Genomic DNA, 21,951 nt, shown 5'->3' on the forward strand with positions numbered 1-21,951 from the left:
GCACCAAGCCTGTCAGAGCTCAAGGAGCACCTGGATGATGCTCTCAGACCTGGGGTTCAGTTCCAGGCAGCCCTGCCAGACACAAAGCCCCAGATCTCACACCTGCTCTGCAAACTGCTTTCAACTCTCTTTGGGTTTTTCCCCCCTTTCTGCAGTGAAGCAATGTGGAAAGCTTTTGTGTCATGCTCCTTGGACTGTTTTCATTCAGATCCTCTAATCACAGTTAATTGCTCTTTGGCATACCCTGCATTTTCAATCACTTACCCTGTTTTAAGCAACCCTCTGGTATTCAGTCAAAGCAATGTTGGTTTTTAATCTAGATATTTCAAATTCTTTACTCAGAGGTGGGGAAAATACCCAGTCTGCTCAGACAGCCACTGTGGACTACCTGACCCTGCTGGGTTGTTTTCCCTCCAGAAGGCACCAACTCCTGCTGGAGCAGTGTTCCTGGGTGCAGGCACCTTTCAACAAAAAGTCACTATGACAAAGAGATTTGTCCTTTTGCAACAAATAAAGTGCCTCAGCTGAAGGGGACAGGGGCCCAGGGCATGTGGGGGGTGGTCCCACTACCCACTCCCTCTCCTGGTGTAGCTGACACCACCAGGTAAGGACAACAGCAAAATTAATATTCAGGGAGCTCTTCTCCCAGATGGTTGGGTTGGAGCCACTGCACATACATTGCACCATTCCTTTGGCACTGCAGTTTTTCCAGTATTATTTTTTGTTGTTGTTGTTCTGTGTTATGGTGTAACTGGAAAGCTGTTCAAGTAAAGAAATGTCCTGGCAAAGGAAGGGCTGAGGCAGACAGGCTGTAACCCACCCAGCTGGAGCAGCACGTTTCACAGAGCTACAGGCATGAACATCACTGCAGATAGAACTACAAATATTTAAAACACAAAGCATAAATCAGAAAGCCTCTGAAAAACACTGCATATTAAAACACTTATAAAAAGAAAGAGCCGCAGAACACAATTTGTTTAAAGAAAGAAAATAAAATCTACAGAAAAGGAAACCCAGCTCCATGTAAGAGCCCTGCCCGTTCGAGAGCAGCCTGAGGCTGACCCTGGACTGAGGCTGTGCCTGAGCTCCCCAGGAACAGAGAGCAGCAGGGGACAGAAATTTAACTGCACTTTCCAGGCTCAGCCTCCAAACCACCTTCAGCTTCACCAAGCCAAACCATTAATTGGTATTTCAGAAATGCTTCACACACCGAAAAAAAGGCAAAAAAGTAACCAGCTGTAACCTGCAATTTGCCAAGAGCCTGGGAAACTGTGAAGATAAGAAGGGAAAAAAGTTTAATCATCACTGTTTTATCCTGCTTGCCAACAAGGCTGTTACATGGCTCCACTCTGGTGTGTGTTTCATATGGAAATACAGAGCATAAAGTATATGGTTAGGGGGGTTTTATTCAGAACTGATGCCAAGCTTAATTAATTCAGCTGTGAATAGGGGACCTGGGGTGCAAATGTTATAAATTAAAAGGAAAAAGAATTTTCATTGTATAATAAAGTCCATCTGTGCTCTAGTGAAAAAAAAGGCACTTAATAAAAGTTCTTTTAATCTCCAACCATCCTCTAATTTTAACGTAGAATTCTTTTTCATGGTTAAAATTTCTTACTTATTGCTTTTATGAGAAACGATTTGCTGACACCATTTAACATTTACTTCTTTGGTCATCACTTTTTAATAATTTTAAAACCATTTGTTCCCATTAAAATATTTTTCTATCTTCTCTTTTCTCCTCTCTCTTTTTTTAAACTTTTAATTGTTCAATTAAGCTGCCTGAGGCTAATTTATTCACTTGGTGCTCTCGATAATTTCGTAGCTATATCCATTTAACAATATAAACTCAATAAATGCCTGGGTTTGGAAAATTGCAATGGCACTTAGCATCTTGTTCTAAAACACATACAGCAGATCAAGGAAATAGAAGGCTGGGAAGACACTGCTCCCAGAGCCTCCTGCAGCCACTCAGCTTTGGGTTGGTTCTGTACAGAGCTACTAAAGCCTTGTGGGGAAAAACACCCTATTTGGGACTAATACTTTAAAAATTATTTTATTTTGTTTGGGGGGGGGGCTTTTATATATAATTTTATTGCTAGATATTTCAGCATGGCAAGTGAACAATTATTAACCAGTTACTTGGAATTAGGGAAGAATACTTAAGATTAAAAACCACAAAGAGTTCATGTACACATAAAAAAAAAAAAAAGTACATTCTCAGGAACAGCAACAGAAAGCAAGGGAAAAATTTGCTAAAGATTTAGGTCCTTATTTAGCCTTCACAGAAACTCCACTAAAATCAACAAGGCTAAATGTAGCTGCATTATGGAATAATTTATATGCCTGATGCAACACAAGGAAACACAGGAAATGTGACCATATTGCAGATTTAAATGCACCCTTAAGTATAATCAGAAGGAGTTGTCCCTCCATTGCTTTGCTCCTCTGTGGCTGAAAGCAGATTTTAATGTTCAGTGAATATTGGTTTAGCATCCCATGGCTACCCACTCACCTTGTCTGAGGGTGCAGAGTGCAGGTGAAGAGAAATGAGTAGGAAACAGAGGGACAGAAATTATCAATAATAATAATTCATGGCCAGGGAGCTACGGCCAAAGTAATGCTATTGAAAACCTGGTGTACAAACACACACAGAAGGGCTGGGAAATCACCTGGAAACACCAGTTTACAGTTGCCATTTCTGGACTAACTTGTACAGGAGGCAAGCCCTGCAGTCCTTAACTCTCACAAGAACACTTGCTTCAAAGCTAACCAGAAAGATGGTTAGATGGTTCCACAGAGAGAGAAACATCTGCAGTGTCAGCATGCACTGAGGAGAAGGACAGTTTAAAATCCTGTGCTTCCCCAGGGGCAAGTTAAGCAGCAATCAGTTCTCTGAAAAAAATCAGCACCACAAAACAAACAAAACAACTCCAAATCCCCCTCCTCAAAACCCACAAAAATAGATCAAACAAAATTGTATCACCAAGCTATAGCTCTGCCTGTGATATTTTTCTTATTTTTGGACTCTTCTCTCCCTTAAGCATTTATTCCAATTCTACTTCTCAAAACAAATGCTGTTGTTCCATCAGGGCAGATGCAAGTCTGATACACAACACAGGCACTGCTCTCTCACACAGAGGATTGGGGTGAAAAAACTGAAACCAACAGCAACAACAAAACCAGGAAAAAATGTCACCCAGTTCACACTGAATCCCAGTCGCCTGCCCAGGGTGGAGAGGAAGAGGCCAACCAAAGGAGCAGAGCACTCTTTATAAAAGATTCAAAATCACCAGGGAGGGGAAAGCAGAAAAGGGCAAGAGAAGACAGGACCAGCTGAGTGGTTGTGTGGAGGGAGGGATTGTGAGGGGCAGTGTGAAACCCTGGAGGATCTGAAAATCACAGCACACAAATAAAATAGGGAGGAAGCAGTCACAGCTGCTCCTCTGTTCTTCAGAACCCACATCACAGGACTCTCAAACAGAGCAGGACACAGAAACCTGAGAGCCAGAGGGCTGTCCCAGCTGAAGGGGACATGTGCATGGGCAACATGTTGGGGGTAGGGGGACCTGTTCAGAGCTCTGCTCCTTCCAGCAAGTTCTGTCCAACACCAGTGCTTAAGAGACTGAGCTTCAAAAGTAAGTTTCACCCCCAACAGATAACTTCTAGCTTTGATTAATTAAATGGAGAGCAGAGGAAGCACACACACTTTTGTGTATGTATTTTATGACAAAGGAAAAGAAGGTGAATTTCAGAGCACAACCAAGTGCAGCCTGTGTGTTACTTACGATAATCAGTGTGGATCTCATCTATCTCTTCCTCTGTCTGGTCTTTTGAGAAGGTCAAACTCTACAGAAATCACACAAATGTTTATTTACAGAAACAAAAAGATGACAGAGCTGCATACTTTAAAACTAGAGACCTAAAACTGGAAGAAGGATCAGCTTCCTATTTTTCCCCCACCAGCTCTTAGCATCTTGCCCACAGACAGGAATAGGTATTTCCAGTGTGGCTACATGTCTGGCTTGGCTTCACAAACCCAACAAGACCACCTCGAGCCACCACATGCAACACCCAGCACATGCAGACCATAAGATATTTTCTATCACTGTGCAACAAACATGCTCCAAAAGTCACAAAAGTATCACATGTCATGGGAAAAGAACAGGCACTATTGCTGATACAGAAGCAAGGAATTTGCTAGCTAAATCCTAGAGAATTCTAGGAAGCAAAATATGCCCCACACTGCCATGGAGGGTCAAAATCCTCCAATATGACCAAAGAGAACATTTCTCGAGAGTTTTGATGGTAATAAAAAACATGCTCCTAATTAAATAGCTTGGGTATAGAAACATCAGCAGTAGACAAAGAACTGCCCATGACAAATGTGTGGTATGAGGAAATCAGAAGGATTATGGTATGTGCAAATTCCAACCTGCAACCCGGGATGCTGAGAATTCCCACAGTCAAATGACAGGCAAATGTCTTCAGTGCCCCCTCTGCCATTTCTCCTCACCATTCCCCAGTTTGGGAACAAAAAGATGATTGGCTTACCTTTTCACTGGTTTTATTACATTCAAGCTGAATCCGAATCTTCTCATTCTTTTCCAGCTCTTTAACAACCTCTGTAACTGTTGGAAAATAAAAGAAAGGGGTCACTAAACCAGGAGCAGTGAAATAAAAAGATGTAACAGCACTGAACAAAACTTCCATGAATTTATATCACAATGAGAGAGACCAGCATGAGCTCTGCCACAGCCTCCAGGCAGAGGCAAACCCAAAGGCAAGGTTTTCCCACAGGGCAGGGTCCCAAGAGACCCCAGAGCTGAGGGTGAGGTGGGGAGAAGAAGAAGATGAGGTGGGGAGTGGGGTCCCTGAGCAAGTCCCCAGCAGCACGGTGCTGCCTGGCAGCTGCCTCTCAGCCACCCCCTGGGCCACTGCCCTCAGTTCCTTTGTATTAAAGTCATGGAAAAAATCACCCTTTGGAATCTTGCTCCAGCATACTGTAGTGTTTCTGTTGTGTGCAGGCATGACTTTTGTAAAGAGTTCCCATTTTATAGCATATCTCTAAATGGAAGATAAAATAATGACATCTAGTGTTTATCTTTGTTTTACCTCCCAGCACTGCCTCCCAGGAACACACAAAACTGTCTGCAGGCTGATGTCCAAACCTGTAGCCCAAAGATAAATTTCAGTCTACCCCAACTACCAACTGACACCTCAGAAGCACATAAACAGGCATAACTGTGATTGTTAATATTTTAACTTCTTGGTTAAAATACAGCTATGTGGGACCCTGCGTGGTTTATTCTGACATTTACTTTCACAAATCTGTTTCTACAATGAATCATTTTCACAGAGCTACCATGTAGCCAGGGGTTTTTACTGAAACAAACCCTTTCACTAGGCAGTGACAGAGAATAAGAAGCTTATTAAGCTGTAAAGGAATAAAACCTGTTCAAAACTGGTTTAAGCAAAATCCATAACTTTGGCACCTATTCTTCCTCAGAAGCTCAGCTATTAGCATTATACAGTGACCTCAGGTTCCCTGTTACCACTGGAAATCCATGTCTGCATTTTAACTGCTAGTTTAATAATTCACCCTTTATAAACAGGCATTGGCCCATAAGTCAGTAAGCCTCTTGCATCACTTAGGGCAGACCAGCTGAAGTACTGCCTGGCACACTGTGAAACCCTTCATTTAGCAGCCTGGATGAAGGATGCAGACAGGGACTTGGCATTTCTTCATCCCCAGCATCAAGTGCAGAATCTCCCAGCACTTTCAAGGCAAAGAGAGACTCACCTGTACCACACAGCTTCAGCTCCAGCATCTCTGGAGGGGACACAGGGCTCCTGTTGCACCAGCACCCACCTTCCTGCAGCATAACCAGAGAAACCCCAGCCCCACAACCCTTCCCTCCACTTACTGGGCTCTTGTGGCTCCCAAGCCATCACTTCCAAACTGCTCCACTCCTGCTTAGCCCTCAGACATCAGCACACCACCTACAGCACCTTTACAGCTACTCCTGCTGCTGCTGGGGCGACTTGGAGAGTGTTAAACTAAGTTATAATGTCAAATCACAACATGATTGACATTGATACAAGTGCTGCTCCCACAGACTTAACAGACTTCCTCAACTTTTATTGCTGCTGAAGTTAAACACAATCTTAACTGTGGCCTGGCTCTGGCATCCTTCTAGAAAGGTACTTCTCACCCAGCCCTAGGTTATTCCTGTTCCAGACAAGCAGGGAATACCAAATGCAGACTGTAGCTGTGCACCTGCAGTGGTACCTGACCCAACCCACAGCAGTGCTGAGCTCAGCTCCTGAGCTCCCAGCCCACAGCTCTGCTCCCTCACTCTGTTCCTGGCAGTCCCACCACCACTGAGACCAGGAATTCATCTGGTTCAAATCCTTTCTGAGCCCTCTAATGGACACAAAAACGTCCAAAGTTAAGGACTTCTGAAACACATGGTGAAGTCGTGCTTCAGGACTTTGTCTCTCTGTAAAAAATGAAAATTAAAGAGATGAAACTGAAGGTGAGGAAGAGCATTTCTCCTCTCTTCCTCTGCCAGCAGCAGGACTGACCCATGCCACAGACCTGGCACAGAACAGGCAACACCAGCTCCAGGACACAGCAGCTCCCAGGGGACAACATCAAAACACAATCCTGGCAGAGTTCTTGCAAAAGGACTCTGTCTGGAGCTTCTAATCAAATAAAAAAATAACCATAGGCCTGTTGTCTGTCTCTCACCCACACAGACCAGTGCATTTGTGCTTTCATTTGTACTGCTTGCAGAACTGAACTGAGAGGTGGCAAGTGACACTGCTTTCTTTATCCATATAAACACAATCCATAAACAGCTATCCATATGAATACAATCAGATGAGCTGGGACAGTTCTCCCTCTCCCTCACACTTGCTATTCATTTATTTATTTCTTTAATGGCCACACTGCCTACAAACCAAGCAGGCCAACCACCCTGCTGGGATCTCATCCACCCTCTTCCAGCCCTGGCCTTTCCCAAGCACTAAGCCCAAGAGCATGTGAACAGCAGACTGCTGTTTAAAACAGTTTATATTGCACTCACTTATCCCATACAGCTGTACAGTGCTATATATAGTCTGAGTTTAATTGTACAAAACTGCTGCCAAACACTCACATTGATATAAATTCCAACAATACATTAACAGTCCTATTAATTCATTCTACCCTTACCTATTATCTCCAAAAAGAAACCTAATTTTGAAATTAAATCCAATAAAAATATAAAAGTCCCAGTGTATAGGAGAAAGAACAAAATCAGAACAAAATCTATTCACTTACTGAGAACCTCATGTATTTCCAATTGTTTGCCTAAAAGCCTCAGTCTGTTCTGAAGGGACTTATTAAAATGCAAAAATCAATACAAACACAGAACATTTTCCAGAACAGGGTGAGTAAGCCAGGACGTATCAAAGAATTCCAACACAAATTTACATCCTTGCTGGTTCCTTCCATAATATAACAACACGTTTCTGGTTTGCATTAAACTTTTTTGCATTAATCTTGACTTACATAAGGAAAACTCTTCCAGCCCCAGTTTTGTCAGATATTCAGAGCAGTCTTACTCCTACCCTGGGAACTGAGGGAAGGAGGAATGCATACAAATAGCTTGTGAGGGTAACAACTTTCCTAGAATGTCTAACTTACCCGATTTGGGATTTAGAGAGTCACACTGAGCATTGTACATCAGCACAAACTCCTGGTGCCTCCTGATGAGCTGGTGCCTGGTGCCCTGGGTGCACAGACCATGTTCCTTCAGCTTCTTCTTCAGCTCACGATCAGAGAGCAAGTTGTAAACAACTTTAGACATAGGCTTCCTTTTGGGAGCAGAGCTGCAAAGAAAAAGGAAATACCTAGTAAGAACCAAAATACAGACCTACGTTCTTACAGGGCTTTTGACCCACCCTGGGCAAAAAAGAGCAAAGGCTTCAGGATCCCCTCAGCAAATACAGTCTTGTTCATCTGCATCAGGATCAGGGCTCAGAAGGAAGAGCACTGGAGTCAGACTGCTGGAACACAGGTTTTCCACCCAGGCACTGGCTGTGTCTTACTTGACCCAAAGCTCTGCAATTGCCAAAACTTGAATAGGAGATTTCTCAGCTTTCTGGGGAAATGACTTCAAGAAAGATACATATAATAAAGTTGTGTACCTGAGAACAAATCTGTGGTTCCCATCTAACAGGAGGGTAGTTTGGAAATACAGAAAGTGCCATTAAAGAGAATTAATGGTACTCTCACACTAATAACCCAAAATTTACTCCTTCACACTGCCTTACGTCAGAAGAACTCAACGTTCCTGGCACAGCTACAGAAAACAGCTTATTTACACAAAAATGCTATAGAAAATTCAAGTCCTACTAAAACTTTTGTCATCTAAAATTAGCAAAACCACTTCCTCCTGCACAAATTAGCTGAGTCTTCCCTATACCTCCTGGTGAAATACACTCACACTAGCCAACAAACATACCAAAAATCAAACAACAGTCTTGCTTGTGATCATCAACTTAATTTATTTTCTACAGAAGAAGAGAGCCCTTAAGAAACACTTTTCTTCCTGCAGCAAAATCAAGTTCACCTGCAGCTGAGTTACAGAGAATTAACACTTCCCCATTGTGAAAGCAGGAGACTTATTTCATAACTTGATTCAGCATTTTCAACTTACTATGTTAAAAATAAATTTCAGCATTAAAAAAAACCAAACAAGGCTTACACAAAAATTGTCATTAATTCATTCATGCTCACATAGCCCCTATAGCATAGCTGGCAAAAACTAATTAAAATAAGATGCATTACCACACTACACTTCTCAGGAAAATTTGTCAGACTCTTTTGGGAAATATACAACATTTCAATGAATAATTAGATCTTGTGAAAGTCCTGAAAAACCTCTGTGTAGATTGTAATTCACCACCAGCATGACCTAGAGGAGTGATGACAGCTTCGTGCAAACAGCTGCATGAAAACAGTTCACAACAGTTTTGAATCTTAATGTTGGTGAGGGTTTTTTTCCATCCTTGAGAAATGAATTGTTCTTTGTGAACATACACTTACCTTTTGGAACTAGTCCTGTGCTGGTTTAGGGACTACAGTATCAGTTCCACTGAAATACTGATCAACATAGCATTCCACAGGCTCCTCATTTGAGAATTAAACAGAGCTAAAATTCCTCAGAGAAAACTAGAGATGTGCTATTACTGAAACCCAAACAACACTGCCATAAAATAAACATATTGCCAAAAAGCCAGCATTTATCACACAATAGCCAGTCCCAGAGGAGAAGTGTCTTGTGTGATGTTTTCTGAAGATCTAAGCAGTCTAAATAAAACAAGCAAAACTTAAAATTCTGTTAGGGACATGGGCTTGGCACCATGGAAATATCTGGCTTTTATTTCCATTTATTAAGAAAAGAGAAAACGCTAAAAACATCCCAAATGAAAATTAAAGTGTAACATCAGATTCCAGTATTAATTTACCTTTTATTCATCCTAAAAGCCCTTTAGCTTACAGACTGCATTCTAAGTGTGACTAGGCAAAATCAGGGCTTTAACATAAAACTACATTTCAATTTAGGATTCAGAGTAATTGGAAATACAAGCACACAGTAAAACTGTAAGCAGTACAAGGCCCTCACAGTTCTTAACCCTGATCAGTTAGAAGTAACAGAGGCCCAAATTTATGCCAGTAAGTAAAACAAACTGAAATAAACACTTCTGATATGTATGTGGTGACCATGACAGATGCCAGAGCAGAGGCAAAAAGTCAAATGCATGCATTGATCTTATGGAAATCGAGAGCCTAAAGACACAACCTTGACTTGTGCAACTTGAAAAGAACCACAGTGAGGTGAGTAAAGTGAAGTTTTTATTTTTTAACTTGGCAGCTAGTAAAGCAATTGTCTTTTGGCCCATCTGAACCAAGGGAAGCAATTAATTCACCATGTGAAAAATGGGAATAAGCATTATCTGAATAGAATTTTAATGCTAGTCAGCAGAGAAGAGAATAACACAGGTTATTTTACTCCTAGTGTTGAATTCTTTAAAACACTGTCCAATGTTTTATTGCCACTAAAAGACAAAAATAATTTTGCAAATCCACATACTTTCTTTAGAGGGGAAAAATCACCACTATCATATTTATACGTCAATTTTTAAGTAATTTATACAGCAGGTAACCAAAAAACAAACAAAATTCACTCTATTACAACATACCAGCAAATATTTCTTATTTCAGCAGAGCAGAAAAATGGCTACATGCATACAGAAGTTTTTAAAGTCAAGTCTTACTTTCTGAGGCTGTCCTTCTTCTCCTCTCTTGTCAAGCAGCTATCCAGATGTTTGTTTATATAGTGCTCTGGAATAGCAACCTCACAAACAGGACACTCCACTGCAAACAAGGGAGAAGGCATTTACTAGCAGGTATATTACAGCAAAGAGGAAATGTCCTCATCTGGAAAACTAACTGTTGATGGAAGAAAATGAAAATCCAGAATCCAGGTTTGGTTGGTTTTGGGGTTTTTTGGGTTTTGTTGTTTTTTTTTTACATCTGGCATGTCCATCCAGAATCTTCAGGGGTTGGAACTAGATGGTCTTTAAGGACCCTTTCAACTCAAACCATTCTGTGATTCCATGAGTTCTTAGCACAGGAACAAATAATACTCTCTAGAACCTTTCAGCATTGCCTCATTTCAAGTCTTTCATTTATATTGTTTGACCAGCTACTTTGCACTTGTAGAAATAATGTCAATGGACCACATGCTCAAGGATTTAATACGGTCATAAAATGGTAAGCAAGTGAAAACTCCAATTGCTTAAGAATAAGTGAGCAGTAAAACTTAATACAAGTTTTAAAATACTGACACAAGAGAGTCTGATGCATGGAACTAGGAAACTATTGGCTAAATTGATGCCATACTCACAGGGCCACTTTTCTGGCTGTATTACATTTTGAAGCAGTATTTACCCAGCTAATGAATAATCATGAACTTCAAAGTCAAAAGTTCAGTTAATTATTAAACAAAAGAACAGATAAATATGAACTAATAAAAATCGGTGCTGTACTCCTACACTGTCTTTTATTTTAATTCAGGTTTTTATTGGGTGAGTAGGATGCCTGCCATCCTGTCAAAACAAAGAGGATTCTGTCATTTTATTGTAGTTGATTAGTATAAATGGGCTTTTTCATGATTCAAAATAAATTAATCTTAACACTGAAGAATTACATATGAATAAAGTGGATTATATTCTTCTGGAGAGTTTATGAATAGGAATATTAACAGAACTGAAGCCATGATCATTTTGATTGTGGGTACACCCACAAAACAACAAACACATGGTAAAATACCTTGGTTCTGGTTACCTAAGGATAGAGAGCAGAATGAATGTCAGTGTTGTCTGTTTAGTCATTAAGGGGAAGGAGAAATTAAATTACTTCATTTTTTACTGAGTCAGTCTGTTGTGCAACTATTGTTTTTTTAGAGTTGTTACTCAAACCAAATGAATCTGCAAGCACTGGACTCCATTTAATTACTTGGCAACAGCCCAAACTTCCTCAAGAATATGCTTGTAGCAGAGCTGTCCCACATAACCCATAATCAGGATGGAGCTCAGTCCAGTGAGTGTGAGGCATCTGAACACACCAGAGCAACGCACAGAAATGAGATGAATGCCACATACTGAAGGCACCCTAATGCACACAGCCAACCACAGCCACAGACCTGAGGAAAAAGAGAACAGAACAAAAGCAAAAAGTAAGCATCCCACCTCTCTTGACTACTTTTACCACAGATGTAGAAGGCTTTTCATGACTTCTCGTCCACTCAGGACTCTCTTGTGATCCCACTTCATTGCCTTTACCATCAGCCTCTGCAAATTTTTCACCAGGGTTATCATGTTCCTCAGTTTTGATCATCTTCTGGTCTGTTCCTGCCAGACCATCTGCCTTTGTTGAGGTGCAAACCTCCTCCTTTCTCAAGAAACTGTCAATCGCTGGCACCTCTTCTTTCAAAACTGGCCCAGAAACAGAACTCCTAACATGGGTTTTGCCAGCTGAATGCCTGCTGCAGGCCAATGGAGATGAAATCATTGGAGTATCCATGACCAACTGGAACAGCTGTTGTCTAGAAACATCCAGAAGACAACATGCAGTTAGGTGCATTGGGCAGTGACAGCTATTTCTTTGAGAAGAAACCAGAATGCAAACAGATGGAGCTTTTCCTCCACCCCTTCCCCTCTCTCCCCCTTGCTGGCACACAGCACTCAGCTGTCTGAAATCAAAAGCAGGGCAGAAAGTGCTGCTGTGTTCCTGTCCCTCCTTCTGGGGGTCTCCTTAGCACACCTGCTGACTGCCCACCCAGCTGAGCAGAGCCCCACCAAGAGACACCTGCAAGCTTGGCAGCTCCTGAGAGTCTCAGCCTCACCCAATCTGCTCCTGCCACACTGCACTGATGAGCAGCCAAAGAGCACGATCCTTCCATTCTCTCACCAAAAAAAAGGGAAAAATAACCACCCTCAAGAACAGCCCACTGCAACCTCCACCAGAACCTTACCACACATCTACACATGCTTTACCCTCTGCTTGCACTCCCTGCTCTCCTCAGGGCTAGCAAATGTTGAGATGCAAATTGCACAGAAGTGTCTTTTCAAAGAAATAAACTCGTATTTTATTGGTAGGAACAGGACAGCAGCAGAAGGCTCATTCTTCCCTCTGTCTCATTAGTACTTTTAGCTTTGAGCTGATACAAAGAATCATAAAGCCACTGATGTCCTACTCAGTCAATTGTGTAAGATCTTAAAGACATGTTTTATTCCTACCCTTGCCCCAGGGGGTTTTGCAGAGTCCTGTTTATTTTACTGGGCACTTTATACAGCTCAATCTAAAATAAATTAAGCTAGAGACTGCATCCTTGGCAAGGAGATGGCATAGTAATTCAGCTGTCCAGACTGCCCACACACTTGCTGGTTCACTTGCACTCCTGACATTCTCCCAACCACACCTGCCCAGCCCCTGCCTGCTGCATCTCAGAAGGCTCATCCAAAGGAAAAAAGCAATTGCAGAAAAACGTTTCACCATCTACAAGCTCTGACAGACTGGGACAGCATACAAAAAATGGGCAATCTCAAAGGAAATGAAGCACCTCTCTAACAACAAATGAGGAGATAGTTCACCTCTTATACTCTGTCCCCTCTTGCAGAGTGTGACAGACCTCCCTGTCACTTCTTTTTACAGCAGGATAACACAAGAACTGTCTGTATATGATAACTGTTTTTCAAAATATACATAAGCCACCAGGTGACCCCCAGTTACACCAGTTTAAGCCACACCAACCAGCCCAGCAGTGGTTCTACTGAAGCCCAAGCTGGAGCCCCAGCTCCCTGGATTGCCTGATGCAATGGGCACACCTGACAGGGGCATCTCACATCCCTCCCAAGGAACACTGACTTTCTGCACTGCAAACAACTGCAATTAAGTGTGGCAGCAAAACTATGTTCTTCTGCTTGCTCATGCCTAGATATGGACTGGAAGTTTTGAAGGAGGTTAATTCCCTGGCTGACACAGGCACAGAGCAGTCTGGTTACTGTTGGATCAGCTTCATGGGGAACTCTGAGCTGGGCAGTGGGAACATGGGCAGAGCACCTTCACACAGCCCTGTCCCACCCCTGGGTACAAGGGGCAGATTTTAGGAAGGTCTACAAATATCATGAGGAGTTTTCCCTTGTATTGAAGGACAAAGACTTATGAATAGACTTTCCAAAGGGATCTGAGCTTGGCACAGAATCAGCGGAAAGAAGACTAAGATGAGAACATGAAAACTTGTTTGCCAAAACACACATGAAATCTCTGTAGCCCTTTTTTTTTTTTTTTTTCTCTTTTTTCTGGGAAAACACAGAAAATGCTAGTACTAAATTCAAAAGGGGAGAGAAAAAGTCCCAGACTGGCTTTTCCCAGAACATGGTTTTTTGGTCCTGCTGAGCAGCTCCACTGGCTGTGCAATGACACCTGGTGGCACTGCTGAGTGGCACCCCAAACCTGGGCACCCCAAACCTGGGCACCCCAGGGATTGGGGGGCCAGAGCACCACAGCCACTCCTCACACAGCTCTGAACTCTCCAACAGGACCTTTATCAAATGCCACTCCTCTCCCTTACTGCCAGAGCACATTACTCTAACTTCTTATTTTTCACAGGAATCCTGACAGCTGTTACTGGAGTGATTTGGACAAGCCCAGCCAGAGTGGCAGATTCATCCATCACTCAGAGACAGAGTCAGGAGAAGCCACACAGAAGCCTGGAGGAGTCCACTCTCTACCATCACCTAGAAACCAACTCTCCTGGTAAGCCTCAGGACAACACCATTTTCAGCAAGGTCTGCATTCTGCATGCAGTTTTCAACATTACCCATTAGGTACTGTTAAGAATTGAACCCAGACTATCAATCCTGGAAGCTTTTAGCAGACACAATTTTACACTCCTGGCATAAAGCAGCAAATGTGTCACAGCTGACAAACCACAGGCACCCTTTAAAGGCTGGAAGATGAGCCAACAAGATGTTGCTGAGTCCCAGTGCTATAACAACCCCTGCTCCTCTGAGACACCACCTCTCTGCTGGCTTGGGCTGGGACAGGGTGTCACACTTCTGTCAGTTCAACTAAAAATTGACTGTTCACCTTCACACACCATCTACAACACACTCTCTCTGCCAGGCATGCTTTAACAACAGGACACACAGCTTGGAAGATTTTTTTCTTCATCAAGATGTTTCCATTTTATGGTCCATTTACTCCTCCCTTGACGAAGCAGCTATGAAGCAGAGAAAGTAGGTGGGAATCCAGTGCTTCCACATAAAAATATTCCAGCAGCAGAAAGCTGAGCACAGTTGATCCCACCCTGATCAGAGCCATGTGCTGCCTCAGCCCTGTCCTGCTCAGCACCTTCCATGGAACCATCATGGGTGACAGTGAGCAACACAACATCTTCACTTTCACCAGGAAACATCAGAATCCTGCACACAGTGACCTTGGAGCAGAGCTTTTTATGTTGCTCAGTACTACCAACATTAATATTTTCTTTCCCTACAGGCCTGACTTAAGAAACATATTGTGTGAAATACTGAAAAGATTTAAGGCCTAATTTTCAAAAATGCTAAACTACCTCAGGCTCAAAGTCAAGGCAGGATGGACTGGGGGAGTGGAGCACGCTTCAAAAATCAGTTTGGATTTGTTTTGAGGAAGGACAACTGGAAACCTTAAAAGTAATTCCCTTAGCAAAGCATCAGTTGCAAGGCTTTTCTTCCCAAGCAGCAGCAAGAAGCCTGCCCTGGCTCACTGCCCCCTCGTGCCAAACAGGACATTGGAGCTTCTGCCTTATTGATCTAACTTTACACTGAGAAATTGATTGAACTCCAAGTCACAAAGGGAAAGATTATTAAACTACTCTGTCTGGTAAGATTTATACTGATCCATTAAAGCAGTCAAAAGAAATTAACGTTTAAGATTCAATATCATAATGGATCCAAGTCAGTACTACTTGCTCTCTACAAAATCATTATGTTACCAAAAAAATAGTAATCCATTTATCACTAGGAAACACCAAAGACAAGAGTTCAAGCTAAAATAACAGAACTGGAAAATTTCAATTCTTGAAATAAAATCAATTCAATCTAATAGTGGTCATACAGAACATTAGATCTTCATCACAGAGAAACCCTCTCAAGAAATAAAGCCATAAACTGCACTGTGCTTCCTATAACTTACGAAGCCAAGAATCTCATTGACTCCAAGCTCCAAGTTCATTTCAGAGAAAAATGACAGTGCATATGTCTCCCACAGACACAGGAACACCTGCAAAGTACCTAGGGAATCACTGAGCTGCTTCCAAACAAAGGAAAACAGAGATAATACAAGAAATCTCTTATCTACTGTGACAAGCATTTACCAAGCCATGCCTATTCTGTTGTTCCTGCCTTTCAAAGGGATGATAAGATAAAAAAGAATCAAAATCAGATTTCAGCAAGAAATCCATGTGAAAACACCATACTCCTTTACTGCTCTTATCCAGGAAAACTCACATTCATGGACCTATTCAATGACTTCACCAAGAGGATTCTCTTGCCAGTTGACCATTACACCTGGAAAAAAATCTTTCTGTTCAGAATTGCCACACACTCACAGAAAGGATCTCAGAAGGAAATCTTTTTTTTATTTACCCCACACAGTCCTGACACATCTGACTCATTTTTGTGACATCATAATTTTTTTCATTCTGTCCTCACACTGCTCCTCACTGTCCTCCTTTCCAAGGACTCTCGGCCTGCTCACACAAAGTAAGTCTCACTTTGCCTTTCCAGCTGCCAAACCAGAGATTGTGTCAAGAAAAACAGAGTGTACCTTGCAGAATTAAAGCTCTTTACCAGTTCATCTAGTGCCCGGTTGTTTTTCAGGTCAGATTCTGAGGCTGCCTATTAAAAAAAGAAACAACAAAAAAGGAACAACAACAATCATTCAAATGCAGTGATAACAAGCACCCAGAAAACACTGACATGATCAATACTTCCTTTCTTGTCTCAATGCCCCAGCTGTGTCCCATTAAATTGCCACATGAGTGAAGATGCATAAAGTGTAAAAGTGTCCTGAAACATCAAACTGAAATAACTGCCTGAGAACTCTAAGTCTGGACATGATAGGTACTTGACAAAAACAAAGCATAAACCTAGAGCAAGAAAATCCAGTATGCCATCTCTCCAACAGTGCACTATTGTAGCCCAGATGTAACTATTGTGAAAACCAAACAAGGGATCCCACGAAGCTGAAAAGAACCTTAAGCAACAAGGCATGAAAACTGATGAAGGGAAACATTCATCATTTGAGTAATTATGGAATGAAAATACAAATTATGAGATGGCTTAGTGCTGTCAGTTCATTCTTTCTAAGCACTTTGTCTCTCTGCTCTCCTTTTTTACAACATTTTTACTAGTCTTGCTGATATCAATACTTGTGATTTTTATCAAGGTGGTAGGAAACTGTACTCCCCAGCATTGTATATCAAGTAATCTGCACTTGTTTGAATGTTTCATAAGTGGCAAAGTTACAAATAAATCTGTTTTGCAGTCTTAAAAAGTCTAGTTTGGTTCATGCTTTAGAAACACAGAAGAAAATTACTTCTATTTTGCCAATATTCCTGAAGGCTCATTGTTTTTAGGCAGCCTGTCATTTTTAGTTCAATGAAGCCAAATTGGCTTAAGATGTAAAGTCAGATTAAGGCTTAGAATAAATTGCATTCTGTGCTCTTTAATCAAAAAAGGCCTTCAAGTCAGATTGTAATAATCACCACCTGCAGTGCAGGCCAAACCTGTTTCCAGAGCTTTTCACTTTTAACTGAACTCTCATGGCAAACACCTCCTCTCCTGGTGCCCAACACACTCCTCACATCCCTAAAAAACCCGGACAGGGCAGTCAGGGAGCTTTAGGACCAGCTGCTCTGTGGACACTTCTAAAGACTCTTCGAAAGATGCAGTTAGGCCACTCAATCAGGGAAAATTTGGAGTGCTTAAATTTCAGGGTTCACACTTAAACGAATTAGGTGGAAATGTTAAATATTTCATGGCTGTACAGACAGCTCTGGGCCAAAACCCAGTTTTGATGCCCCATTTACCTTTGCCTGTGCTGACAGAAGTTCTAAAACAGGAAAATTCCAGTGATAAGAACACCACACTTCGCCCAGGGCTGCTCTCCAAAAGGAAAGGTGGTAATATATGACCAGAATTAATTATTTAACACAGTCCAACTGGAAAAGCTCCCAAGATTCACCAAAAAGTGAACAAAAAAGGAAGCTAAGAAAATACTTACCACACAGCATGTTGGACACTGAGTTTTGTAGGACAAAAACTTGCGTATGCAAAGGGAACAATCTGGGAAAAGGAGACAAAATTTTGAAACAGGCAATCTTACAAATGCAATTCAACATCCTTAGGTGTTGTATTGTACAAAAGCAGTGTATTTGCTTTTTGTACAATATATCCAAACTATTCCCCAATGCACCAATAGTTAAAGTGTACCAGGTTTTGGTGCCACAATACTCTCCTTTTTTTTTTTTTTTTTTTTTTTTTTTTTTTTTTTGACTAACATTGGGTCACTTTCAGCCTCCCGCATGCCCCCCACACAAACCCTCTAAACCCGTTTTTTCCCAGGTATTTATTCCCTTTTCCAAAACAATACTAACCTGCTGCTGAGGGAAGAGGCTAGAATGGATGGCACTGGAGCACTGAGAGATGGCTTAAATGTTTCACAGGAAATGCAAGTTGTGCCACCACCACAGGATGCTTCAATAGACTATTTGGTGAAACATGCCAAAAGCTTCATTTTGTCAAAATAAATTCCTGAAATTATTCTGCTCTCTGCTTATCTATGAGCTTTCACAACCCCTTCAAGATATTAAAAAGTTGCACCACTCTCCAGGTCACTTATTAGATCATTACTGGTCAGAGCCTCAGCACTTAACACACTCAGCAACAGCTGCCTAAGCAGATATATTTCAAAGACCCTCTGTGAAGAAGTCTGAAGCAGCATTAATGCACTAATTCAACACTTCAGCCACAAATCCATCTAATACCCAAAAATTACATTATATAGCAAGATATGGTGTGGGGGAGAAATCAATTAAATTAAAAAGAAAAAACCAAAAACAATCTTTCCAGAGCTGCAGAGCAGCATGGAAAACCTTAGCTCATAACACTTAATGCTCTGCATTTTGTTCTGCCCTCAAGATGGTATGAAGGACATTTAAATAAAGAGCTGGAGGAATAGGTGGTGTTTAAGTGCATTAATTCAGACAAAGTGTGTTTGTGCTGATAGAAGGTTGTAATCACAACTGACATGGAAAAGGTGGTGGCTGCTCCTCAGCTTTCATCCACAAGAGCTCCTCATAGGAAAATGTCCTTGCTGACTGAGCTGTGAGCAGAGGAGCTACACGTCTCATAAAAGAATTACAGGGTCTGTAATTTCTGCTCTGCAAGCCAGTAAATAATAAATGGGTGAGTGATGACTCGTTTCTCTAAAGGAGAAAACTCTTTTTTGAGGACAGTTTTCTCTCATTTGGCTAAGGTGCAAGAGGATTTTGCTGGCCCACGAGGTGATCTCCAGTCTTGTGTTTCCTGGGAAAGACGTATGAAGACCAAACCATTGACTCAAAATCTGAGTGCACCTTCTCCAGCCCTACCAGTCAGTCTGCCTGGTCCTGTCACCTGGAAGGACAGGACAGGTTTCAATGGCACCCAGCACAGCCACCCCTGTCCTCCCGGGGACACACAGCAACGGGCACTGGAATGAAATCCCTGAATTCTAAATTCCATTAATCACAGAATCACAGAATCATCTGGGTTGGAAAGGAGCTCTGAGATCACCAAGTCCAACCCTTGATCCACTCCCCCTGTGGTTCCCAGCCCATGGCACTGAGTGCCACATCCAGGCTCTTCTTAAAAACCTCCAGGGACAGAGAATCCACCCCCTCCCTGGGCACCCATTCCAATTCACCCTCTCTGGAAAGAATTCCTTCCTAATATCCAACATAAACCTCCCCTAAGTCACGGGACACAAGGAAAAACCACCTCACCACCCCTCTGCGTACTTGCCAGCAATGCCCCAGTTACCTTGGCCAATTTTTGTGAATAAAAGTGATGTTTCTGTGCGAGCTTTGTTAGAGCTCAGGTAAGGCAGGCGGCCAGCGATGAGCTGACCGCCCCTGCAGAGCCCAGGGCAGGAGGCTCCGTGCAAGGCCAAACCCCGAGCGCAGGTTCTGTGTAGCCCTCCAGGGACCCCCCGCTGCCCGGGCCGTACTCACAGTTGTGGGAGCACTGCGGGATGATCATGGCGATGCTGAAGTAATCAAAGCAAATCCCGCACCGCAGCAGCTCATCCACCGCCTGCGGGGGAAGCGCGGGTCAGCGGGGGCTCCCACACCGCCCCGCCGGGACCAGCCCAACCCGCACCGCCGCGGATGGACACCCGGCACCGGGACCGGCACCCGGCCCGGCCCGGCCCGGCCCGGCCCGCTCCGCACCGCAGGTGTCATCCGAAGGAGCGGAACGGGCCGGACCGGGCCCCCATCCCGCCGCTGGGGAGAGCCACGGAGGGGTTCCCGAGGGGACCGGCGGGGCAGAGCGGGCCGAGGCCGTGCCACCCCGCGGCCATCCCGCCCGCCATCCCGCCCCGCGCCTCACGCACCTTCAGCGGGGCCAGGCTCGCCGGCCAGGGCGGCTGGGGCAGCGGCAGTGCCAAGGCCATGGCAGCCCGGCCCGAACCCCGCCGGACCCCCTGGGCCCGGCACCGAGTCCAAATCCCCCGCGCTCAGCCCCGCGCGGCAGCAGAGGTTCCGGTGCGCGGGGGCTGCCGGGAGGTGTAGTCCGGGCTCGGTGCCGGCAGCCCGGCCCGGCAGGCCCGGTTCTGCCCGCGTTCCGGGACTGGCTGAATGGGGCTGGGAGCGGGCTGGGCCGTGGGCCGTGGGCCGTGTCCCCACGCCGGGCAGGGGGGCTGGGTGAGCTCTGAGGTCCCTCCAACAGGACAGGGCCCGATCGCGCCTCTTGTGCCACGGAGCCGCTCCGCCTCCCCCCGGCCCGGTCCCCTGTCCCTACAGGGGAACCTCAGCCCTTTGCCATGGCAACGGCCTTCTGCGGAGGGCAGGTCTGCGTTGCCATGGAAACCGGCATCATCCCCATCGCCCCTGTCCCGGGCACGGCCGGATCCGGAGCTTTGATTTCCCCGGGGGACAAAGATCCCCCCTTCACCCTGCGGGTCTGGTCCCAGGGTCAGACACACTTCTGACACGAGCTCACGGGCGGGCAATTAACTTCATCCTCCCCAGAAACGGACAGGGGGGTTCGTTACCGGAGGAACATGTTTGGTTTTTTGTTCTGTGAGACTGATGAATAGCAAAGGGCAATGAGCTGGTAGCCACGCACCCTCCCCACAGGTTGATACTGGATATAAAGCAACTCAAACCATTTCCCCAGTCCTGCAGCAGCTCTCCCGCTGTGGGAGACCCCAGGCTGCCGGGAGGATCCGGTCAGGCAGAACCCTCCTGTCTGAGCCCCACAGCTCCCAGGGAGCAGGATGGGAACAGTTCTGCTCCTCCTTTGGAATCTTCCCGCTGTTTTATGGGCACTTTGGACTGTGGAGTAACAGCATTAAACTGGTTTGTTTTGCTGACGTCCCAAGTTACAACTTGTTATTATAAACAGAACACCAGATCAGGCAATTTAGAGGCAACCCCCCTGAAATATGCATTTAAATTTAAATACCAGCAGGTACCAACCTGGGAGCTTGTTACCCTGTTCAGTGGACAGGGGGAAGAGCATGCTAAAGCTAGGAGGACACAGAGTAGCCTGACACGAAGCAAAGCTCCAAAAGCTGATTATTTTCATATGTACTCTTGAGACAAAACATTGAGGTGAAGCTTTATATAGTTCCCAGCTGGATGCTCACAATTTAATAACATAAAAAGTGTTTGCTCCCAAATGGTGCTCCAGCACTGCTACAGAACTGTTGCTTCTCTCCCTGTTCTGGCAGACAAGTGACTCATCTTCAGCTGCCCTTAGTAGACTGCTCCTAAAATGAAACACTCCACCAAGATCTGCCTCTCATGTGTGCATGTCACTGCATGACAGAAACACAAACGCACCATGGAAACAACCTCTGGGACACAAGCATGTAGATTGGAGGGAAATCTGAAGAAGAACATGTTGTACTTCAAAAAAATCACCACAAAAACACAAAATAAAACACCCCAAAACAAACAAACAGAAACAACAAAAAAACCCACACAAAAAACCAAAACCAAAAACAAAACAAACAAAACAAAAAAAAAACAACACCACAACCCCATCAACCCCCAAACCGTAGAACATTTTGCATTTATTGTT

General features: G+C 43.8%; 1 protein-coding gene across 2 annotated transcripts in view; it reads right to left on the bottom strand.

The window, feature by feature from the left end:
* The window catches only part of RAD18 (RAD18 E3 ubiquitin protein ligase), a 35,222-nt gene extending 14,698 nt beyond the window's left edge, over window positions 1–20,524 (bottom strand). For both annotated transcript variants that reach the window (XM_071756385.1, XM_071756386.1), the window contains exons 1-9: window positions 20,258–20,524; window positions 19,875–19,956; window positions 17,885–17,946; window positions 16,427–16,497; window positions 11,806–12,161; window positions 10,330–10,429; window positions 7,694–7,878; window positions 4,555–4,631; window positions 3,789–3,849 (exon numbers count right to left, since the gene is read on the bottom strand). In XM_071756385.1, the coding sequence (XP_071612486.1) occupies window positions 3,789–3,849; window positions 4,555–4,631; window positions 7,694–7,878; window positions 10,330–10,429; window positions 11,806–12,161; window positions 16,427–16,497; window positions 17,885–17,946; window positions 19,875–19,956; window positions 20,258–20,317 (1,054 nt within the window). In that variant the 5' untranslated portion in view covers window positions 20,318–20,524. The remainder of the gene's footprint in view (window positions 1–3,788; window positions 3,850–4,554; window positions 4,632–7,693; window positions 7,879–10,329; window positions 10,430–11,805; window positions 12,162–16,426; window positions 16,498–17,884; window positions 17,947–19,874; window positions 19,957–20,257) is intronic.
* Window positions 20,525–21,951: the final 1,427 nt, after the last annotated feature.

Source organism: Heliangelus exortis, chromosome 12, assembly GCF_036169615.1.
Source record: "Heliangelus exortis chromosome 12, bHelExo1.hap1, whole genome shotgun sequence".
Classification (NCBI taxonomy): Eukaryota; Metazoa; Chordata; class Aves; order Apodiformes; family Trochilidae; genus Heliangelus; species Heliangelus exortis.